Source organism: Crotalus tigris, unplaced genomic scaffold, assembly GCF_016545835.1.
Source record: "Crotalus tigris isolate CLP2741 ecotype Arizona unplaced genomic scaffold, ASM1654583v1 scf7180000024306.450007, whole genome shotgun sequence".
NCBI classification, from domain to species: domain Eukaryota; kingdom Metazoa; phylum Chordata; class Lepidosauria; order Squamata; family Viperidae; genus Crotalus; species Crotalus tigris.
The window spans coordinates 189,388-211,176 of record NW_024100478.1 but is presented as its reverse complement, the minus strand read 5'-3'; the positions used below and the strand labels follow the sequence as shown (position 1 = coordinate 211,176).

Below are 21,789 nucleotides of genomic sequence, written 5' to 3'. Positions count from 1 at the left end.
ATGTTCTAGATTAGGCATGTCCAGCCTCCAGCTCACAGGCCACAGCCCTGGACAGCTAGTAATGCAGCCCCACAAAATCATAAACTTTTAACATTATGTTATTTATATACATTAACTATATTATATATCTTATGTGTGACCCTGGCAAGCCAAAAGGTTTGACACTCATGATCTAGACTTCAACTCCCAGAATTCCTGAGCCGGCCTGGCTCAGCTTGGAAACTCTCCCTTTCCCCTCAGCGTGGCTAGCTCAGGAACTCTGGGAGTTGAAGTCCATGAGTCATCAAAGAGCCAAGGTTGCCTAACCCTGGCATAAGTCCTCCTGCTCTAAGCCGTGAGCCTCCTAGACCAAGGGTAGGCAACCTTGGCTCTTTTATGACTGGTGGACTTCAATTCCCAGAATTCGTGAGCCAGCATGGCTCAGCTTGGAAACCTCTCCCTTTCCCCTCAGCATGGCTGGCTCAGGAATTCTGGGAGTTGAAGTCCATGAGTCATAAAAGAGCCAAGTTTCCTATCATCTAGGCCAGGGGTAGGCAACCTTGGCTCTTTTATGACTCGTGGACTTTAACTCCCAGAATTCCTGAACCAGCATGGCTCAGTTTGGAAACCTCTCCCTTTCCTCTCAGCATGGCTGGCTCAGGAATTCTGGGAGTTGAAGTCCACGAGTCATAAAAGAGCCAAGGTTGCCTATCCCTGGTCTAGATTAGGATACACAAAACCATTTAACCTTTTCAAGGATGCTGACAGAAGAGAATATTTGCAGCTCATGGTTAAACTGTGAGTTCCTTGGTGCTCTCTGAGGCTTGGTGGCTTTCTCGCAGACATTTCATTACCTAGTTAGGTAACATCATCAGAACTAGTAGGGAGTGAGGTTTGCTTTCATTTTATATTCTAGTGGCTTGCCCTCTCAGTGTCGGTGGGAGTGGTCTTGGGGGGGTTCTTTGTTTGGGCTGTTTACTGTTAGTTTGTTGGCACTTCCTTGATTGGGGTATTGTTTGCTGAAGCAACAAAACTCTAGGATGTTGTGCAAACCGAGCCATTAAGCATCACCCCAGAATCATTAACAATTGATATGAACGGGAGAGGACTGAGACATGTCAAGGTTGTGAAATGAGCAGGTATAAACTCTTTGTCTTCTGGCACAATCCCAAACAGAATTTTTCTTCCCCCATTTTGTCTTATATTGTAGTGGTGGCAACACTATCTTATCCATGGCTTATAAACACCAGCCCCTGCACGTACACATACGCTGATATGGAGTTCCACAGCACAGTTTTGCTTATTTGGTTTTTGTAAGGAGATGAAGTCCCAAAATAGCCTTCCCCAATTTGATGTCCCCACCCCCCAATACCTTGTAAATGCAACCCCCACGTTCTCAACCAGCTTGGGAGAATGAAAACATTATCTCATCCTGATAAAGCTGGAGAGACCAACTGCATAAAACGGTTTCTCTCCCTATTAGGCATCAAGCCATTCAAATGTTCTCTGTGCGAATACGCCACTCGCAGCAAAAGCAACCTCAAAGCTCACATGAACCGGCACAGCACTGAGAAGACACACCTGTGCGACAGGTGCGGGAAGAAGTTCAAGTCAAAAGGCACCTTGAAAAGCCATAAGCTCCTTCACACTGCTGACGGTGAGTAGCTCTGGGTAAGGTTTGGAAACATTGTTCCAGATGGCAAATGAAGGGGTAATTGAAGGATGCGAGTGAAACGAGACCATCCAGGCCTTAATAATAATAATAAAGTTGGAAAGGACCTTGGAGGTCATCTAGTCCAACCCCCTGCTCAGGGAGGAAACCCTATACCATTTCGGACAAATGGCTGTCCAGTCTCTTCTTAAAAACTTCCAGTGTTGGAGCATTCACCGCTTCTGGAGGCAGGTTGTTCCACTGGTTAATTGTTCTAACTGTCAAGAAGTTTCTCCTTAGTTCTAGGTTGCTTCTCTCCTTGATTAGTTTCCATCTGTTGCTTCTTGTCCTGTCTTCAGGTGCTTTGGAACACTGCTATCATGTCCCCCCTTCTCTTCACCACGATGTAAAAGAGATGTTGAGACTCTAGTAAGAGTACAGAGAAGAGTAATAAAGATAATCAGGGAACTGGAGGCTAAAACTTATAAGGAACGGTTGCTAGAATTGGGTATGTCTAGTTTAACGAAGAGAAGGACAAGGGGGGACATGATAGCAGTATTCCAATATCTCAGGGGCTGCCATAAAGAAGAGGGAAGTAAGCTATTTTCCAAAGCACCTGAAGGCAGGACAAGAAGCAATGGGTGGAAACTAATCAAGGAGAGAAGCAACCTAGAACTAAGGAGAAACTTCCTGACAGTGAGAACAATTAATCAGTGGAACAACCTTCCTCCAGAAGCTGTGAATGCTCCAACACTGGAAGTTTTTAAGAAGAGACTGGACAGCCATTTGTCCGAAATGGTATAGGGTTTCCTGCCTGAGCAGGGGGTTGGACTAGATGACCTCCAAGGTCCCTTCCAACTGCACCATCATCATCATCATCATTATTATTATTATTATTAAAAAGGGAGTTATGATCCGGTTCCAAAATGCCAATGGTTCCTCCTCCATAGTCATGTGACCATATTTTGGGTGCTTAGCAACATGGCCATGTTTATAGTCATTGGCAGCATCTTGCAGTCATATGACCAGGTTGTATGATAGTTGTAGAGATTTGGAAAGGAACAATCATATAGTTTGCTTAATAATGACTGCAAAAGTCATAAAATTGGGTGCAGTCACATGGCAATTCATTTAGTGGTTGGCTCAACATAGTCACCATAATTCTAGGCTCTATTATTATTGTAAGTCAAGGACACCACTCACTTCAATATTCTGAGCCAGAAGAGTGTCCCAACATAAAACCTCACTGCTTGAATTCATTATGGCTCATGGCAACAGTGATGTTCATCAAAATCTGACTTTTTCTTTCTTCACAAGCACAGAGAATATTTAAGCATCAGATTATTTTTTTTTTTTTTTAGTATTACAGGAAAACTGTCATCTTCTGCATCAGCTGCTCCTAACTTTCTGCAGCACTTTCAAATTTAGAGACAAGTTTTCTTCACATTAGTGGAACTCTGCCTTTTGCACTTTGGGATTTTTTTTTTTTTTTCAGGTTTTTGACAGCTCTTTCTGAAAGGATTTCAAACAGCATTTCTCCATCCTGGTTCTATAGGAACAGTGGGAGTAGATCAGATCTCTGTGTGGGTTTAATATATGCTTTCTAAATACTAAACCACTAAGACTTGTTTTGAAAAAAACAAAAAGCTGAAAATGAGGAGGGAAGAGGACAAATGTACTTTGTGTATACTAGTAATGGAAGCTGCTGTACAGTCGAGGACTTTTTTGGCATAAAGGTTTAACAAATAAATATTTGCCGGAGGGAAGAATATTAAAAGTATCCATGCAGTGGAAAACCAATGACTTGTGGGCTTGTAGTTTGACCTACATTTCTCTGCTGTCCCCTGTAATGCACCTTTTGACAAATCAGAGCAATTTTTTGGGTATAAAAAGATGTATGTAAAATAATAGTTAAGCAGTTCCAGCTTTCTCCCTGTTGCTTATCACCATCTGGCTAGCTCCTCCATTCAGCAAGTCAAACCATTTCTTTGATTTCCCTCTTGTTTTTGCACGTGTCAATTTGTTTCCAGCTCAAAATGCAGGTGTGAGAAAATTCAGTTCTTATAGATGAGTGGAATCGATTAAATCAAGTTGATTTAATCGATTCCACTATTGCAAGAACTAATTTCTTTCTTGGTTTATGGGACAGGCTTTCCTCCCTGTTTTATTTACGGCCACAGTTGAGCTGAGAATTTTTCACTTATCCTTTATGTTTCTTTGGGCAACCAACTCTTTATGCTTGAGAGAAATTGCTCCTCAACAGTCAACAGTTCACTTCCGTTTATTATATTCTTTCCCCATTTGGATCCGAATTTCTCCATTTTCTGTTTCAGGAAAACAGTTCAAGTGCACAGTGTGTGATTATACTGCTGCCCAAAAGCCACAGCTTCTAAGGCACATGGAACAACACGCTTCATTCAAAGTAAGGAGCCTGCCACTGGCCTTGTTTTGTAAAATGTGATTCATTTCAGGACCGCAATTTAACAGCCTCTAAATCAGGGGGTCTTCAAACTTGGCCCTTTTATGACTTTTGGACTTCAACTCCCAGAATTCCTCAGCCAGGTGTGCCTGGCTGGAGGAATTCTGGGAGTTGAAGTCCACAAGTCATAAAAGGGCCACGTTTGAAAGACCCCTGCTATAAATCAATTCTGGAACTGTAACAGAGTGGTTTTCACTTTTAGCCAATCGGATGGAATGAAATAGGAATTTACATTCTTTCATTTTGATTCAGGGAGTCCTCAACTTACGACTGTAATGGACCTGCCCATTATGATTTATGATTGTAAAGTGGGTCACCATCTGTCCGGATCTGTTTTTAATACCTTTTTGTGGTGGTAATGGTTGTTCAGCAAACAGGATGATCATAAAGCAAACCCATTGTTCGCTCTAGGCCATTTTTACCACAAACCCGGAAGTAAACGTCAGTTTTCAGTAAAAAGTTGTCATGTGACCGCAAATGGCCGTAAATGTAGGCTGGTTGCCAAATGCTCGACTATGGAGAAGCGATTGTCAGAACTTCAGAACCAGGTTGTAAATGCCGCTGAGGGGAGGCTGTTGTATCACTGAAGAGTCGCCAAACAACTGGTCGTAAGTCGAGAACTACTTGTACAGTAGTTGTACATTATGTTCCATATTTTAAAAAGATAAAAATGGATCCAGACTATGATACAAGAGAGTCTGAAATACTCTGAGAATTCAAAATCCAAGAAATATTTTTAGTAAGTAAGAGAACATGTGGAACGGCATTAGGAAACTCACTTTTGCCAGTTGTGATCTTCTGTCTACTTCAGGGATTCTCAACCTTGGCAACTTTAAGACTTGTGGACTTCAACTCCCAGAATTCTGGCTGAGGAATTCTGGGAGTTGAAGTCCACAAGTCTTAAAGTTGCCAAGGTTGAGAACCCCTGGTCTACTTACTGAGGTATTGTCATCAGCCATCTTTACTATCTAATGGAATTAGAGTTTTTGATATTTCTTCTAAAGAATCTGTCTTCCTTGGTTGACATCCGTTCTCCAAAAGTTCACCTGAGATCTTCACATCTACCTTCTAACTGGGAATGTTAGAAACTGAGTTGCTTGTTCATTTTGCTGGGAGCAAATCTGAGGATGTCGGAGAGGGAAAGACATAGCAAAAACTACTTTTACGAAGGCAAGCGACAGTAACAAGTTTATTTAATCTGGTGTAAATAGATCAAGGAATGTCGGTCTCACAAGGTGATCTGTGACACTTTAACGTTCCTTTACAAAGCTGCACAAGATGAAATTAAACTGCATCAAAGAAATGCATACATATATGCATATTTATAGATCTATCAGAAGCATCTCTAAATCACCACTCAGAATCACAGCTATATTCCTGGTGAGATAAATAAACTATTAATAGTAGAGTGTGGAGTGGCTTCTACTATCAAAAGGATCCTTGTTTGCAGTCATCACTTAAATTTCTTAGCAAAGGAAAAGGTAAGGCCTCGGTTGCTAATTTCAGCATCTGAGGGAAACTTCATTCATAATCTATTACTTATTACTTATTTATTTTAAATGTTTATATGCTTTCCTTCAAACCCAACGTTTCCCGGGGTAGGTCACACCATGTTAATGGCACCAACTACAATTATGAAAAATTAAATAAAACATTAAAACACAATAATTAAAGTACACAACGATAAAAGATTATAGCAACAGCTGGCATAGTTAATAATTTCTAAGCAGCAAATATGTTTAATGAATTAAACATTTAATAGATTAAACATTAAGCATTAAGTGATTAAAATGCCTGCGAGAATGAAAACATCTTTACTGCCTTTCAGTATTATGGAAAGTTTATTTCTAGGTGCACCTTACTACAAAGAATACCTCAGGTCAGGGTCAGCCATTGAATAATCTTGTGGCCATTCAACAGAGCAGAATACTGTTCTCCAATATGACCATCAAGACATAAAACCATAATGGGATTTAAGCTGAGGATTACTTGTACACTAATAGGGATTTAAGCTGAGGATTACCTGTACATTAATAACCACTAATAAAAATGTTATTTTCATCCCAACCTTTCTTACATCAGTGTTCTTACCTCAATTGTTTTCAATTATGAATTCTAATATCTATCCCATTGCAATTCTATGGCTCCGTGTTAAGGTGATTTTATTATGGTTTTATTTTAATTTAATATATTATCTCCTATGTTATATTGTCCACTCTATCTATCTATCTGTCTATCTATCTATCTATCTATCACACTTTATTTAAACTAACTTTGTATATTAGTGATTGCATGACATCTGTGGATGCCATACGCTAAATAAATAAAACTGTTTTCAAAAAAATGTTTTTTTACAATCTTCCACTCTTGCTTCTTTCTGTAGCAACATTTTTTTAGTCTCCATCTAAAGGAATTAGATATTATATTTTATATAAACCATACTTCCATACTCAATTAAAGTGAAGTTCCTCTATAATGTTGGATTCTCACAACCCCTAACTCTAGGCTTGGCTGGCCTACCTTATCACTGGAGGTTTTCAAGAAGAGACTGGACAGTCACTTGTCTGAAATGATATAGGGGGTCCTGCTTGAGCAGGGGGCTGGACTAGACGACCTCTAAGGTCCCTTCCAGCTCTGTTCTTATTGATTGACCTTTTTTCATGCTTACTGTTCTTTTCCTTCCTGTCCCACTTGGTTCCACTTCTCTCTCACGTATTAAAAATTGCACAATGGTCCCCCAAATTTAATAAGATTTCATTCTCAATAGGGCAGAGATCTCCATGCTGGTCTTAAAATCAATCCTAAATCTCACTGGGGCATCTTATGACCCCCCCGTGCCACATCCAGCCCTTTAACTGTCCCTCTCCTGCCCGTGGGAGGTCAATTGGAAATTTGAAATCAAATGTAAGTAAGTGTGCTGCAGGGGGGCAGAAGAAGAAGCCAAGTTGGTTCCTTCAGTTGGCTGGTGGCTACGGGAGGGAAGAAAGCGCATTTTGGTACCTGTGAATCAGCCCTTGCTTGGAGCAACCTGAGAAGTTGAGTAGATGGAGTCTGAGGACCTGAAATCAGGTTGATGTCAACGCTGCAAATATTGTATATTCTTGCTTTTGACAATATGCAGAACTGTCTGGTATTTATGGGGTTAATATAGAGCAGAAGGGGGGTGGGGGCAAAGCCAGGGAAAGAAAGAGGAAACAAACCTTTGACCTTCACACTAATTGGATAATGTGATATATGATGGCTAATTTAGGGAGGGAACATGCTGATAATTTAACTGCTCAAAGGAAGATGCCTGTGCCGACATTTTGTAACAATCAATGACTTTTAGGAAAATAAATGCCTGGAAGTTCTTTGAAGTGTTTCATTAGCCGGAACCACAATGGTTAAATTGGTTCATTGTTGTTAATTGCGAAGTCGTGTCCGACCCATCGCGACCCCATGGACAACATTCCTCCAGGTCTTCCTGTCCTCTACCATCTTCTGGAGTCCGTTTAAGTTCACATTGGAGTCCGTTTAAGTTCAAATTGGTTCAGCCCTCCACAAAAGTCCCAGTTTCTCAGGTGGCCCCTTGGGAAAAATTAATTGCCCATCCTTGATCTAATAGAATAATAGAGTTGGAAGGGACCTTGGAGGTCTTCTAGTCCAACCCCCTGCTCAAGCAGGAGACCCTATACCATTTCAGATACGTGGTTGTCCAGTCTCTTTTTGAAAGCCTCCAGTGATGGAGCACCCACAGCCTCTGAAAGCGAGCTATTCCATTGGTTGACTGCTCTCACCGTTAGGAAATTTCCCTTAGTTCTAGGTTGCCTCTCTCCTTGGTTAGTTTCCATCCATTGTTTCTTGTCTTGCCCCTCAAATATTGGAACACTGCTATCACATCTCCCCTAGTCCTTCTCTTCATTAGACTAGACATGCCCAGTTCCTGTAACCGTTCTTCGTATGTTTTAGCCTCCAGTCCCCAAATCCAGTGATGGTGAACCTTTTAGAGACCAGTGCCCAAACTGCAACCCAAAACCCATTTATGCATCGTCGGGTGCCGGGTGGGTGTGGCCCATTGGGTGGGTGTGGTCCATTGGCTGGGCATGGCTGCGGTGGTAACGGCAGACTGGGTGGGACTAAAAAGTTCAATCAATCAGTTCCAACTTTGCGAGATCTTTTTTTTCCCTGAGAAAGTTGAAATTGACTGATTGTTGTTTTTTTTTTGCACACGGCGGCGGAGGCCTAAAGCGAAAAGTTTTTATAAAACCCAGATGAAGGCCTAGGACTGAGGCGACGGCATGCGTGCCCACAGAGAGGATTCTGAGTGCCGCCTCTGGCACCCATGCCATAGGTTTGCCACCACTGCCCTAATCATTCTTATCGCTCTTCTCTATACTCTGCATTCTTTCCAGATTGTGATACATCCAGCTCCTCAGTAGCTTTCAAAACTGTCTGGAATTGGCAAGGCACAGTTCATTCCAGAAAGCACATTAAATCAAAGTGTTTCAAAGTGGCCTTAAGTAAAAAAGGTAAAGGAGTCCCTGTGGATTTTACTCCGCTAATCATTGCCAACTATGGGGGTGGTAAAGTAAAATCCTCAGGGAGCCATCTCCATTTTAAAAGCCATTGAGCCAGCACTGTCAGAAGGCGTTTTTGTGGTCATGTGACCGGCATGATGTTACGGAGTGCTGTTATCTTCCCACTGAAGTAGTCACAATAGCAATAGCATATACCACTTCATAATGCTTTACAACCTTATGTTCTATAGCACCGGTCTCCAACTTTTCCGGCTCGGTTGACCAGCGGCGAAGGGGGAAGAGAGGGGATGGTTTCACGCTCACGCATTTGTCACTTTCACAAATGCAAGTGTGCACACGTGCCTACCACTTCCATGACCCAGTTCTGAAGGGGGCACAGCACTCCTTAAGCCAGGGGTGTCAAACTCAATTTCATTGAGGACCGCATCAGCATTGTGGTTGCCCTCGGGCAGGGGGGGTGCGGCCTACTGGGTGGATGTAGATGGAGTGGGTGTGTCCTACTGGGTGGGCATGGCCAGCTCTACATCGTTCGCGTTAAGGGTGCCTGTGGGGGCCTGGGCAGGAGTGGGACAGATCTGAGGGTCTCTGGCAGAAGGGGGTGGGACCGGGGCAAGTGCCAAGGCATGGTTCATTTCTTCATTCCTCACAAAGGGTGACACCTCCCCAGCATACACCCAGGGGGTAGGGCCAATGCGGCAGGGGCTGGTTCCTTGCTGTTTCCAGACAGCCTTGTGGAGCTAAGACTGAATGCGTTTCAGCATAGATGGTCACCACAAAATTGTACATTGGCTCCCGGCCGGCCTAGGCCAGGGCCAAGGCAACGGGGGCTGTTCCCTCACTCTTTCCAGGATGGCTTCGCGGGCCACATGAAACCACTTCGCGGGCCGCATCCGGCCCCCGGGCCTTGTGTTTGACATGTCTGCCTTAAGCAGTTTACAGAGTCAGCATATTGCCCCCAATAATCTGGGTCCTCATTTTAGCAACCTCGGAAGGATGGAAGGCTGAGTGAACCTTGAGCTGGTCAGGCTTGAACTGGCAGTGGGCAGAATTATCCTGCAATATTGCATTCTAACTAGTGTTGCATTCTAACCATATGGTACCTGTTTATTTACTCACGTTTGCGTGCTTTCAAATTACTAGGTGGGCAGGAGCTAGGGTGAAGATGGGAAGCTCACCCCATCAAGTGATGCTCGGGTCTCGAACCTGGCCATCAGTTTTCCAGCCGACAAGCACAGCATCTTAACCACTGAGCCATTGTGATTCTCCAGAGTGGGCTTAACCATACCGGAATCCTCTTAGCTTATGATTTCTACTACGTATTCATCTTGTGTTCCTTACTAGTAATGTGGGAACAGGAATGTCTAACACTGAGAGTTCTTGTGTGCCCAGGGCATGTTTTAGAAATGTTAAAACATGTTCAGAATTCTCATCAGCAAACATGGATTTATTTGTGGCCTCCTCAGGGAATTTTGTAGGACATCTGCACTAATTGATTTCTGCAAAGTGATTATTTTTGCCACACATAAGATTTCATTTTAGATGGATTAGCTCTGAAACCAGTACCTTTATTCTGTTAGGGAGTGAGGATATTTTCAAATTTCAGACTGCTTCTCCAGTTCTAAGGCAAAATGACTAAACGTGTGACAATAATGAAAACAAACATTTTGGGAAATAAATTCTATCATTTATCTGTCTGTCTGTCTGTCTCTGTTTATATCTGTCCATCTCTGTTTCTATCTATCTGTCTATCTATCTATATCTATCTATCTGTCTATCTATCTATCTATCTATCTATCTATCTATCTATCTATCTCTGTTTATCTGTCCATCTCTGTTTCTATCTATCTATCATCTATCTATATATCTGTCTATCTCTGTTTATATCTGCCTGCCTGCCTGCCTGCCTGCCTATCTATCTATCTATCTATCTATCTATCTATCTATCTATCTATCTATCTATCTATCTATGACATTATTAAACCTCTCATCTCCCTCATAGAGGGACTCTGGACAATGTACAATAAAATATTTAAATACAAAAACTACAGTAGTCCTTGACTTAAAACCATTTAGTGATCATTCAAAGTTTCAGTGACACTGAAAAAAGTGACTTATTACCCTTTTTTATACTTATAACCGTTACAACATCCCCATGGTCATATGATCAAAATTTGGATGCTTGGCAATTGGTTCGTATTTATGACAGCTGCAGTGCCCCAGAGTCATGTGATCACTTTTTGTGACCTTCTGACAAGCAAAGTCAATGGGGGAGCTAGATTCACTTAACAACCGGGTTACAAATTTAACAACTGCACACTTAACAACTGTGGCAAGACAGGTTGAAAAATGGGGCAAAACTCACTTAACTAAGCATTGCTTAGCAATGGAAATTTTGGGCTCAATTGTGGTTGTAAGTCAAGGACCATTTGTACTCTCCTGGCTAGTTTGCCTCTAAGATAATTGTAAAACTTCAAACAATTGTGTTCTTCAGGATTTGAGTAAAGGGCTTGACCGCCCAGCCAAAGTTTCACTCAAGTTCAGCCTCTAAAATGCTAATTACTGGAACATTTAATTACAATTAGGTTAGCCAAATAGGAAGCTGTTATTTATAGCTATGGTTAAAGGCTGGTCATTGTTTCTAATAGCATTCAGAACATTAGCTGGTATACAAGATATGAAACAATTACCTCTGAAATTGTTTGAAAACTCTTTGATTTCAAAGAGTCCTCAGACATTGTGATCTATCTTAAGCCCATCTTTCATCTGTTTATCTCTTGGTATAAATTCTGAACAGGTAAAAGAAGTATTTTCCAACACAATATAAGAGTGCTTCGACTAGTTTCCCATCTTTTTTTAAAGGTGCAAATATATGAAATTAAATACATTAATTTTTAATGAAATTAAAAATTAAAAAGGGCACACTTTCAGTGCTGTGAGTTATCATAACAAAATAAAGTCTCCCGTTTCAGAAAGGTAGTAATGCAGAGCTGTGAGAGTTGAACTATAAGGAAGGCTGAGCATCAAAGAATTGATGATTTCAAATTGTGGTGCTGGAGAAGACTCTTGAGAGTCCCTTGGATTGCAAGGAGATCAAGTCAGTCCATCCTAAAGGAAATTAGCCCTGACGTTTCTTGGAAGGACAGATACTGAAGCTGAGACTCAAATACTTTGGCCACCAAATGAGAAGAGAAGACTCATTGGAAAAGACTATGATGCTGGGAAAGACTGAAGGCAAAAGGAGAAGAGGACAGCAGAGGATGAGATGGTTAGATAGTGTCATCAATGCAATGACCATGAATTTGGGCAAACTCGGGGAGACAGAGGAGGACAAGGGTGTGCTGTAGTCTATAAGGTCATGAAGAGACAGATACGACTTAGCAACCGAACAACAATAATTCAAAAGGGACACATCTCCAAGTGGGAACCACTGTATGTTGTATGACCTCTTGAGAACAGAGAAGTCTCTAAAGTTGGGTTAGATTGACTCTTTGTCTAATGGAAATGGACTGTAATGTTGGCAAAGAATCTCTGGAACAATCTGATCAGTGTCCTCAAAGAAAGCTACTAATTTCAAGATGTATCACAGTTCCCTACTAGCGTGAAGTTCTAATGCTAAAACATTTGGAGAGCACCATTATAGATATGTATGTACCTATAATTTCTTATAGATAAATTTCTGTCACGGTGGATGGATGTGTCAGACCCAGCGCACAACTTACCAACTAGGCGGGCTGCGACGCTGCTAGGCGATCTCGGCGATGCCGCGAGTCAGATGGTCGGCGCTGGTTCCAACGGGCTGCCGACGCTCAGCTGATGACGTCCTGCCGGCGACGCGCGTTTGGGGGTTGGTTTGGTCGGCGCTGGTTCCAACGGGCTGCCGACGCTCAGCTGATGACATCCTCCCGGCGACGCGCGTCTGAGGGTTGATTTGGACTAATCTGCTGTTTTCGGAAAACCAGGATGCTGGGTCTGACAGACATGAGGGCGTGGTGTGGGCGGAGTGGTAATTGGTGATTAGGGTGTGGACTATGGGTGTGGTGGCGGGGCTTATTTAGCGTGCTGGAATAGGAAGCTTCCCAGAGCTGACTTTCTCTTCAACGTAGCAACGTAATAAACCAAACGACTTCGTTGAATCCTGCATCGTTCCTAATTTATGGGTTTCGTGCCTGTAGTTAGGACGAGCTTACATTAAGTCAGCTCTCTCTCACTCATAACGCCCGGCGCTCGTCAGAGACAAGGGGTCATGGCGGAAGGAACACAGGGAGAGGACCCTGTCATAGGTGAGGACTCGGAGGAGTCCGGTGAACAGCTGGAGGGCCTGGCAGCGGGCGGCACAGGGGAGGAAAAAGTATGTGCTCCCATGGTCGAGGGTTCAAGAAGCCGACAGCAACGTCCGGTGGATGTGGGGGCCGAATGGTGGTTTAGCCCGACCCTGGGGCTTCCTGAGGATGGTCGCGGACGACGGTTGGCGCCAAGCTTTACTAGTTGGAGGGAGCGCCGGGTAACTGGGGACCATGAAGAGGAATGGAGCTGCTCCACAGCCCCGGGGCAGTACACGTTGGATGTGCTCAGAGACCAGTTTGGGGAACGCATATACCCCACTACTATTCACAGTCCTGCCAAGGATAGCCGGCCTTACACTTCCCAGTTCCAGCTATCTGGTACAGACCTCAACCTGCACCCCGACGACCGTTTCACGCTACGGGATCCTACTGCAAGGCAGGTGGGGACGGAGCGTACACGTTATGGAATAGGAGTGCGGGGACTGGGGAACAGGCCAGTAGACCCTGAGGAAATGGGTGCAGGACCTACAGGGGGAGGAGCAGGGACTCGCCCTAGGCCATCCCCAGAGGCTGGTCGGTACGGAGGACAAGCGCCAACTCCCTGGCCTCAGAACATGGTGTGGAACCCTCCCCCGATAACACTTACATTTGACGGGGATCCAGATCGCTTGGCAGTCTTTCTTAGCCATGTACTGAACCACCTAGATCGCTACTCCACTCTATATTCGTCCAATTGGTCGATGGTGGTTGCAGTCACATCGAGTCTCCAGGGAGAGGTAGCTGCATGGGCAGCTGATCTCTATAGTGACCAGGCCAGAGAACTAGCTGATGTGGGGCTCTTCCTAGATGCATTACGAACTAGATTCGAAGACCCAACCCGCTTACAATGGGCGGAGGCCCAGTTAGTGGGCCTGCGACAAAGAGGAAGACCAGCAAAAGACTACATCCGTGAGTTCCAGAAATTAGCGGGGAGACTGCGATCGTGGCCGGATCGTTTACTGGTTCACCACTTTCGTAATGGATTGGATAACGAGATACGCCGAGCATGTATAGTTAGAGGGATAGGGGGACGTCTGACCGATTGGTTTAAAGCTGCTATGGAACTGGACATTGGGTTGCGGGAGCATTCCAGTGGGCGTGAGAATAGACCACCACCCCGCCGGAGCCAAGACCAGCCCACAGGTCGGACGGCCCAGGCCGCACCGGAGACAGCGCGCCCGAAGGCCGTCTTTAGGTGTTTCCGATGCAACCGACCAGGACACCGAGCGGCAGAGTGCGGACTACCAGCAATACTGGGTCCACCAACGGCGATCGGCAAACCAGGGTCTACCCCGAAGAAAACGGCGGAGAAGTCACGGGTAGCCAACCAAACGGGGCAGACACTGATACAGCCACCTTCCGGTGATCATTCCCCCATGTTGCAGGAATACGAGGAGGACGGTCCTGTAGAAGATCCAATGGTGAGTGAACCCATCATCCCATTCACCATTCCAGTAACTCTTACAGGTCCGATTACTGGAGAAGCGCGGTCTTTTCAAGCATTGCTCGATACCGGGTGCACCCGGTGTTTAATTAATAGGGGAGTAGCACAACAGATGGGGATTAGGGTGACTCGACTAAAATCCCCAATCCGCTTCGAGCAGGTGGATGGCTCATTGCTAGGGGGGGCTCCAACCACGTTGGTGACAGAGCCGGTCAGAATGGATGTAGGTGGTCATTGGGAGGTTATCAGATTCATCGTGGTCCCTTCTATGTCCGAACCCCTCATTCTTGGATTGGCCTGGCTGGATAAGTGGACACCAACCATCTGGTGGGAGGATGGGTCCCGACGCTTGCGGTTGCCCGTGGGTCCTCAGCCGCCACCTACATCTGATCATAGTGGAGACAAAGGGCTGGGTGCTGTAGAACCAGTACCGGAAGGGGACGGATTCGGATACCCGTCAGTTTACAACGATCTGGCAGCAGTATTTAGTGAACATGAGTGTGATACCCTGCCACCCCATAGGGCAACGGATTGTGCCATCGAACTTATTCCTGGGGCAAAGTTGCCTAAACCCAGAATGTACCCCATGACATTCGCAGAACTAAAGGAAATGAGGGCGTATATCGATAAAAACCTGGCTAGGGGTTTCATAGAGCCGGCGCGCTCTAAAATAGCAGCACCCGTAATATTTCAGGGGAAAAAGGACGGAGGATTACGGTTATGCGTCGATTTCAGAGGGCTTAACGCGGTATGCGTAGAACCCATATACCCACTACCTCTCATGAAAGACCTCCTTGCCCACTTGGCCACTGGCAAGATTTTCACAAAATTAGATCTTCGTGAGGCATATTATAGGATACGGATTAGGGAAGGAGATGAGTGGAAAACCACCTTTAACTGTCCATTAGGGAGCTATCAGTTTAAGGTGATGCCTTTCGGACTACAGGGGGCTCCGGCTGTATTCATGCAGTTAATTAACGAAGTGTTGCATGACCATCTTTACAGGGGTGTACTTGTATACTTAGATGATATACTCATATACTCGCATACACTGGAAGACCACATACGATTAGTTCGAACGGTGTTGAGAAAGTTACTGGATGCCAAACTATACTGTAAAGTATCAAAATGTGAATTCCACAAAGACCGTATTGATTATTTAGGATTCCGGGTGTCTGCGATGGGAATAGAAATGGATCCTAATAAGATACGTAGTGTATTAGAATGGCAAGCCCCAAGAACTCGTTGCCAATTACAGCGGTTTTTGGGGTTCGCTAATTTTTACCGTCAGTTCATACCGTTCTTCGCTGATGTGGCTCTACCTTTGACTCAGTTATTACGGACTAAGCAAAATGCTGGAAAACCCCGGCCATAACAACCGTTGGAATGGACCATGGCATGCCAACAGGCCTTTGAAAAGTTAAAAAGCTTGTTTGCACAGGAGCCGGTGTTGGTACATCCTGACCCGGATAAGCCCTTTATTGTACAGGCTGACGCTAGCGATGTAGCCGTTGGCGCTATTTTATTGCAGCGTAATGAGAAAAACATGCTACAACCGTGTGCCTACACTTCCAAAAAATTCACTGAAACAGAACGACGTTGGGCAGTGTGGGAAAAAGAGGCATTCGCGGTGAAATGGGCATTGTCCACCTGGCGCCATCTGTTGGAGGGGGCTCAGCATCCCTTCGAGGTCTGGACAGATCACCAGAACCTAACAGTGCTTCAAACACCAAGAAAACTAGCGCCTAAACACGTCCGATGGGCACAGTACTTTCAACGGTTCAAGTTCTGTTTAAAGGTTGTCCCGGGTGGAAAGAACTTTCTAGCAGACGCACTCTCCCGAATGCCCCAATATGATAGCAAGAGAGAACAGGTGATCCAGGCTGTCATACCTCAGTGTGATAGGGAGTCCGAAAAGGTAGAAGTCTGCACAAAACTAGCAACTTTTGAAGAAGAAATAAAAACAGCTTTAGTAACCGATCCTTGGATATCAGCAAATCCCGGTATACTGACCCATCGTAATGGTTTGGCCTGGTATGGAGATAAGTTGTATATCCCTCAGGAACTGCGGAGCCGGGTATACCATCAATGTCATGACTCCAAAGTAGCAGGTCACTTTGGCTTTGTAAAAACATTACACCTAGCAAGACGGCGATTCTGGTGGCCAAGCTTAAGAAAAGATATTGAAACATACGTAAAAAAATGTAGAGTTTGTGCACAGGCAAAGGTAATACCTAAGAAGCCAATGGGATTGTTACAGTCAGTGTCTGATCCAGTACGGCCATGGCAAGACATTGGCATGGATTTCCTTGTGGAGTTACCAAATGTAAAAGGTTACACACTTATATGGACAGTGATAGACTTATTTTCCAAGCAGGCCCATTTTATACCCTGCAAAGGGCTGCCGTCTGCAGCGCAACTAGCGAAGCTATTTGTACAACACATTTATCGATTACGTGGAGCTCCCCGACGAATCATCTCAGACCGCGGGGTTCAATTCACGGCTCGATTCTGGCATCAATTTCTAGCTTGTATTGGAACCACCCAAGGGTTGAGCTCCGCATACCATCCATGTACCAACGGGGCAGCGGAACGAGCCAATGCAGCTGTTGCACGATATCTCCGTTGCTATGTATCTCACCAACAGGCGGATTGGATGGAGTATATACCCTTTGCTGAACTAGCTTATAACAATGCAGTACATAAGAGTACCGGGTTGACCCCCTTTCAGGTAGTATATGGCTACGATCTGAATCCCATATCAAGTTGTGAACCACTGACTTCCCTGGCCCAGAAGCCAGGGGACTGGATGTCCCATGCTAGCCAAGTGTGGCATACAGTAAAGAAAGCGCTGACACAGGCGGGACAAATAGCAAAGGAACAGGCAGACAAGGGCCATAGAATATCAACCCAATTCCGAATAGGTGACCAGGTATATCTTTCGACCAAATATCTTAAGTTACAGGTATCCTGCAAGAAGTTGGCGCCGAAATACGTGGGTCCATTTCGCATAATACGGATCATTAATCCTGTTACGGTACAACTCCAACTGCCGGTCTTCCTTGGTAGAATACATCCGGTCTTTCACGTGAGTTTGTTAAAGCCGATAGGAAGGGACAGTCATACGGATCCTCCTGGACCTGTAACACCGGGACAGTATGAAATACAGGATATCGCGCGTCTGAGGGTTGATTTGGACTAATCTGCTGTTTTCGGAAAACCAGGATGCTGGGTCTGACAGACATGAGGGCGTGGTGTGGGCGGAGTGGTAATTGGTGATTAGGGTGTGGACTATGGGTGTGGTGGCGGGGCTTATTTAGCGTGCTGGAATAGGAAGCTTCCCAGAGCTGACTTTCTCTTCAACGTAGCAACGTAATAAACCAAACGACTTCGTTGAATCCTGCATCGTTCCTAATTTATGGGTTTCGTGCCTGTAGTTAGGACGAGCTTACAGGATGATTGTGGTCTATGCCACACAGTCTCTTCATAAACCTTGGATATAGATCTATAAACTCATCCACTCTTTGAGCCATTATGTTTCTTTCCATCTAGGATTCCTGCTATACTTCATTCCCTTTCTAGGGTGACTTTTGTCCCTGTGATTTATGATTTAACATCTATAACCAATTAAGGTTATCTACATGGGGCAGATATTGGAGAGAGCGTCATAATCTTAGCTACATGGTGATTAAACATTGGTCAGAGGGACAGGAGGAAGGCCAGAATATCCTGTGCTCAGACACTGAGTACCATAACTCCAAGTGGCAACTTTGTTGTGCAAAAGACCTGATTCTTTAGGGATTCTGTAAAGGCCACCTCCTTCCACATGAATCTGCCTCTTTATCTATGATAATCATCAGAACCTAATGTTAGATTGATGAGATAGACTCTTTTCAGCAGTAAGATCCAACTGGAGAAACTCCTTGCTGGAAAAGGTGTTTTTGAGTTTCTTTTTACTTGCTCTAGTCTAGATAAACAACACAAACACTTATATCCCACTCGACATGAAATGCTGCATGATGCTTCAGGTCTTTCCATTTTGATGGTAATCTGTGCTCAGATTATATTGGACGGTATAGTTCAGTGACGGCGAACCTTTTAGAGACCGAGTGCCCAAAACCCGCCCCGCCCCCTGCTCCGTTCCCCTCCCTGCCCGCTCCACCCCACCCCACCCGTTCCACCCCCGCCCCACCCACCTGAAGGGCCACCCACCGCTTCCACGGCCTGCTGCAGATTGCCCAGGCAGCCCAGCAGTGCCATGGCAGCCACGTCCTCCGCCCGTGTCCCACAGCATCAACTGTGCGTGACAGGCTGTGAGGGTGGAGTCTTATCTCCGATTGCCATGTCCTTGGCTGTGCTGCTCTGTGTGGGCCGCACTCGGGGGCGACTCTCCTCCAGGGGGGCTGCTGGTGGGAGGGCTGCAGGGGGAAGTGGGGCTGGGGCAATGGCCCATGTGTCCACAGAGAAGGCTCTGAGTGCTGCCTCTGGCACGCGTGCCATAGGTTCACCACCACTGGTATAGTTATTTGCTGATAAATGTCTATATTTTATTTTTAGGTTTTATTTAGGGTTGGGTTGTTTTTTTCCAAAAAATAAAAAATTATACAGGAAGTTCTGTAATTTATGGGCTAGTCACTGTTTTTCAGATCGACTCATCTGCAGAGATATTATTATGGGGATAAAATGTTCTGGGAGAAAAGCAGGAAGTGAATGATACTAATAATAATAACAACAGCAACCTTGGCTTTTTTATGACTCGTGGACTTCAACTCGCAGAGTTCCTGAGCCAGCCATGCTGAAAAGAAAGGGAGAGGTTTCCATGCTGAGCCATGCTAACTCAGGCATTCTGGGAGTTGAAATCCACGAGTCATAAAATAGCCAAGGTTGCCTACCCCTGGTCTATATTCAGTCGCTAATTTGTTATTATGACACTCATCTTCACATATTGAACAAGCTTAAATCGGTCCAGGCCTTCTAGGTATAAATCTTGGATGCCAACTGTATTAAAAATTCAGCATACATTAACTGAAAATGGAAACATGTGAGCTTTCTTATTTGTTGGCTTTTTGAGGCTTTGTGAAAGTGCAGTTCTGCAGCCTAAAACTTCTTGGAACAAATGCCTTTTTTTTTTGTGAGCAATTTCTGCATATGGTGCATTCCTGCTCGTATTAGTCTCACTTTAGAAATCATTTTTGAACGGGGCTCAACACTCTGCTTTTCTGTCTCTTTGCATTTGGACATAAGCCAGTAAATTAGCACAGGGCATTAATTTTATTGCCGGGTAATTTATTTAGTCAGTAAAAAGGTTGCAGTTGTTTTTGTAAATTTATTTGCTCTGGCAATCTATCTCGTTATGAAAGAGAGCGGAATTTAGCCGTCATGGCAAATAAATAGTTCACTGAATGTTTGGTGCCGATAATTTTCCATCATGATGTAAAACTTCACGGGGCCTAAAAAGGTAATAAAATCTAAGATGTGTTGCCATTTTATGTTTTGTTTTCATAATGGGACAAGTTTACTTGTTCAAATCCGTAGCAAGACAGATCTAAATCTTATTATGTTAACCTAACAGTGAGATGTGCAGCATCTGAAGCCGGATATAATTAATTCATTTCCTTTTACCTTTTGTAGCCTTTCCGTTGTGCTCACTGCCATTATTCCTGCAACATATCTGGTTCCCTCAAAAGGCATTATAACCGGAAACATCCCAGTGAAGAGTACGTTAATGCAGGCTCTGGTGAATTTGCAGCTGAAGCCCTTCTCCAGCAAGGTAATCTGTCTTTTCTGAAAGCACAGAGACTTTCCTTTCCATTAACCTGTGGTTACTTTTCTCACAAAGAGGATATTTTGCAGTTGTTGCCTGAGTTAGTTTTTCCTCTGATAAATGATGGCTTTCCTTCTCCTTCCCTCTCTATGGAATGACTTTGAGCTTCATCTCCAAGAAAGAAAAATGGTTTAAGTTGAAACTGATAAAAAACATGAATGAGAATTCTAATATGGTGTTGTTCTTCACCGGGGGAAAAATAAGCCAAGTTTATTTCTGCGTTTTCATATGAAACATCTGAAAGGAGCAACAGTCTAATTGGCCATATATGGGTTGGGTTGGGTTAGGTTGAGTTAAGCTAGGCTGGGCTGGGCTGGGATGAGTTGGGTTGGGTTGGGTCAGTAACGCTGAGTTGGGTTGGATGAGTTGGCTTGGTTGAGTTGAATTGGGTTTGGTCCGGCATCTCCAAACCTGAACATGGAAATCAACTTCCATCAATCTCTGGCCTGCGAATCTCACCAGCTTTGATTTCTGTTTATTTTCTATTTTTTTAAGAGAATATATATAGTCATCCACTCACTCTCAGTGACTCTGGACCACTTACGAAAAACAGTTGAAACAATAACCCCCACCCGCCTTGCGACAACGGTCAATCAGATTTGATAAATCCTTTGGGATTGTACAAAATTTGGGAGAGATATTTTGCTTCAATCATTCCTTCTAACAAAGCACTATCTGTCTGTTCAAAATGAGGTGACACCTGGCCTCTCACCACTTGACAGAGTCACAATCTTGTTAAAGCAACTGCCTCCCTGGCCTTCAACTGTCTACTTCAAGGGTCAGAGGTCATTTCTATCAAAATGAAGTGTCCTGCCTAAAATGCATCTGATTGTGTAAGTGTGACATGTGATTCATTACAAGAAGTACTGACCAGATCAGGGGTAGGCAACCTTGACTCTTTTATGACTCGTGGACTTCAACTCCCAGAATTCCTGAGCCAGCCATGCTGTGCTGGGGAATTCTGGGAGTTGAAGTCCACGAGTCATAAAAGAGCCAAGGTTGCCTACCCCTGGACCAGATCTTTATGAATGTGGCCTGAAGTTAGAATCCTGATTAGTTACCGTATATTCCGGCGTATAGGGCAACCCAGCGTATAAGACGACCCCCGAGTTCGGCACCGAGTCGCATGCCTAGAAAGTCATCTTATACGCCGGAAACTACCATGATTTCCGGCGTATAAGACGACTCGGCATATAAGACGACCCCCGACTTCGGCGCCGATTTCAACGCTCTCAAAAGTCATCTTATTCGCCGGAAAGTACGGTAACTCTCTTTTGTGAAGCTCCCTGGGCCACATTCATTTCAAATTTCATTCCAAAACAGATTTACTTCCTAGAGATGTAAAATTAGCTGGACCTTCTTCCAAACAGAGAATTGAGCATCAAAAAATTGGCCAGACAGATGGCACATGAAAAAGAAATACTTCTTTTTTTTTTTTTGGACATCAAAATAAGTTTTTTTTTTTTTTAAAGAGAGAACAGTAGAGTATTCAAATGTAATCTCTCAGGAAATTGTCTTTCATTTCTTAACGGACACTGTGCTGCTGTGCAGTTTGGCAGCCTGGCCATACAAT

General features: G+C 44.3%; 1 protein-coding gene across 2 annotated transcripts in view; it reads left to right on the top strand.

The window, feature by feature from the left end:
- ZFAT (zinc finger and AT-hook domain containing) overlaps positions 1-21,789 on the top strand; it is a 159,894-nt gene that overhangs the window by 80,555 nt on the left and 57,550 nt on the right. For both annotated transcript variants that reach the window (XM_039324690.1, XM_039324689.1), the window contains exons 10-12: positions 1,463-1,636; positions 3,964-4,052; positions 20,024-20,162. In XM_039324690.1, coding sequence (XP_039180624.1) covers positions 1,463-1,636; positions 3,964-4,052; positions 20,024-20,162 — 402 coding nt within the window. The remainder of the gene's footprint in view (positions 1-1,462; positions 1,637-3,963; positions 4,053-20,023; positions 20,163-21,789) is intronic.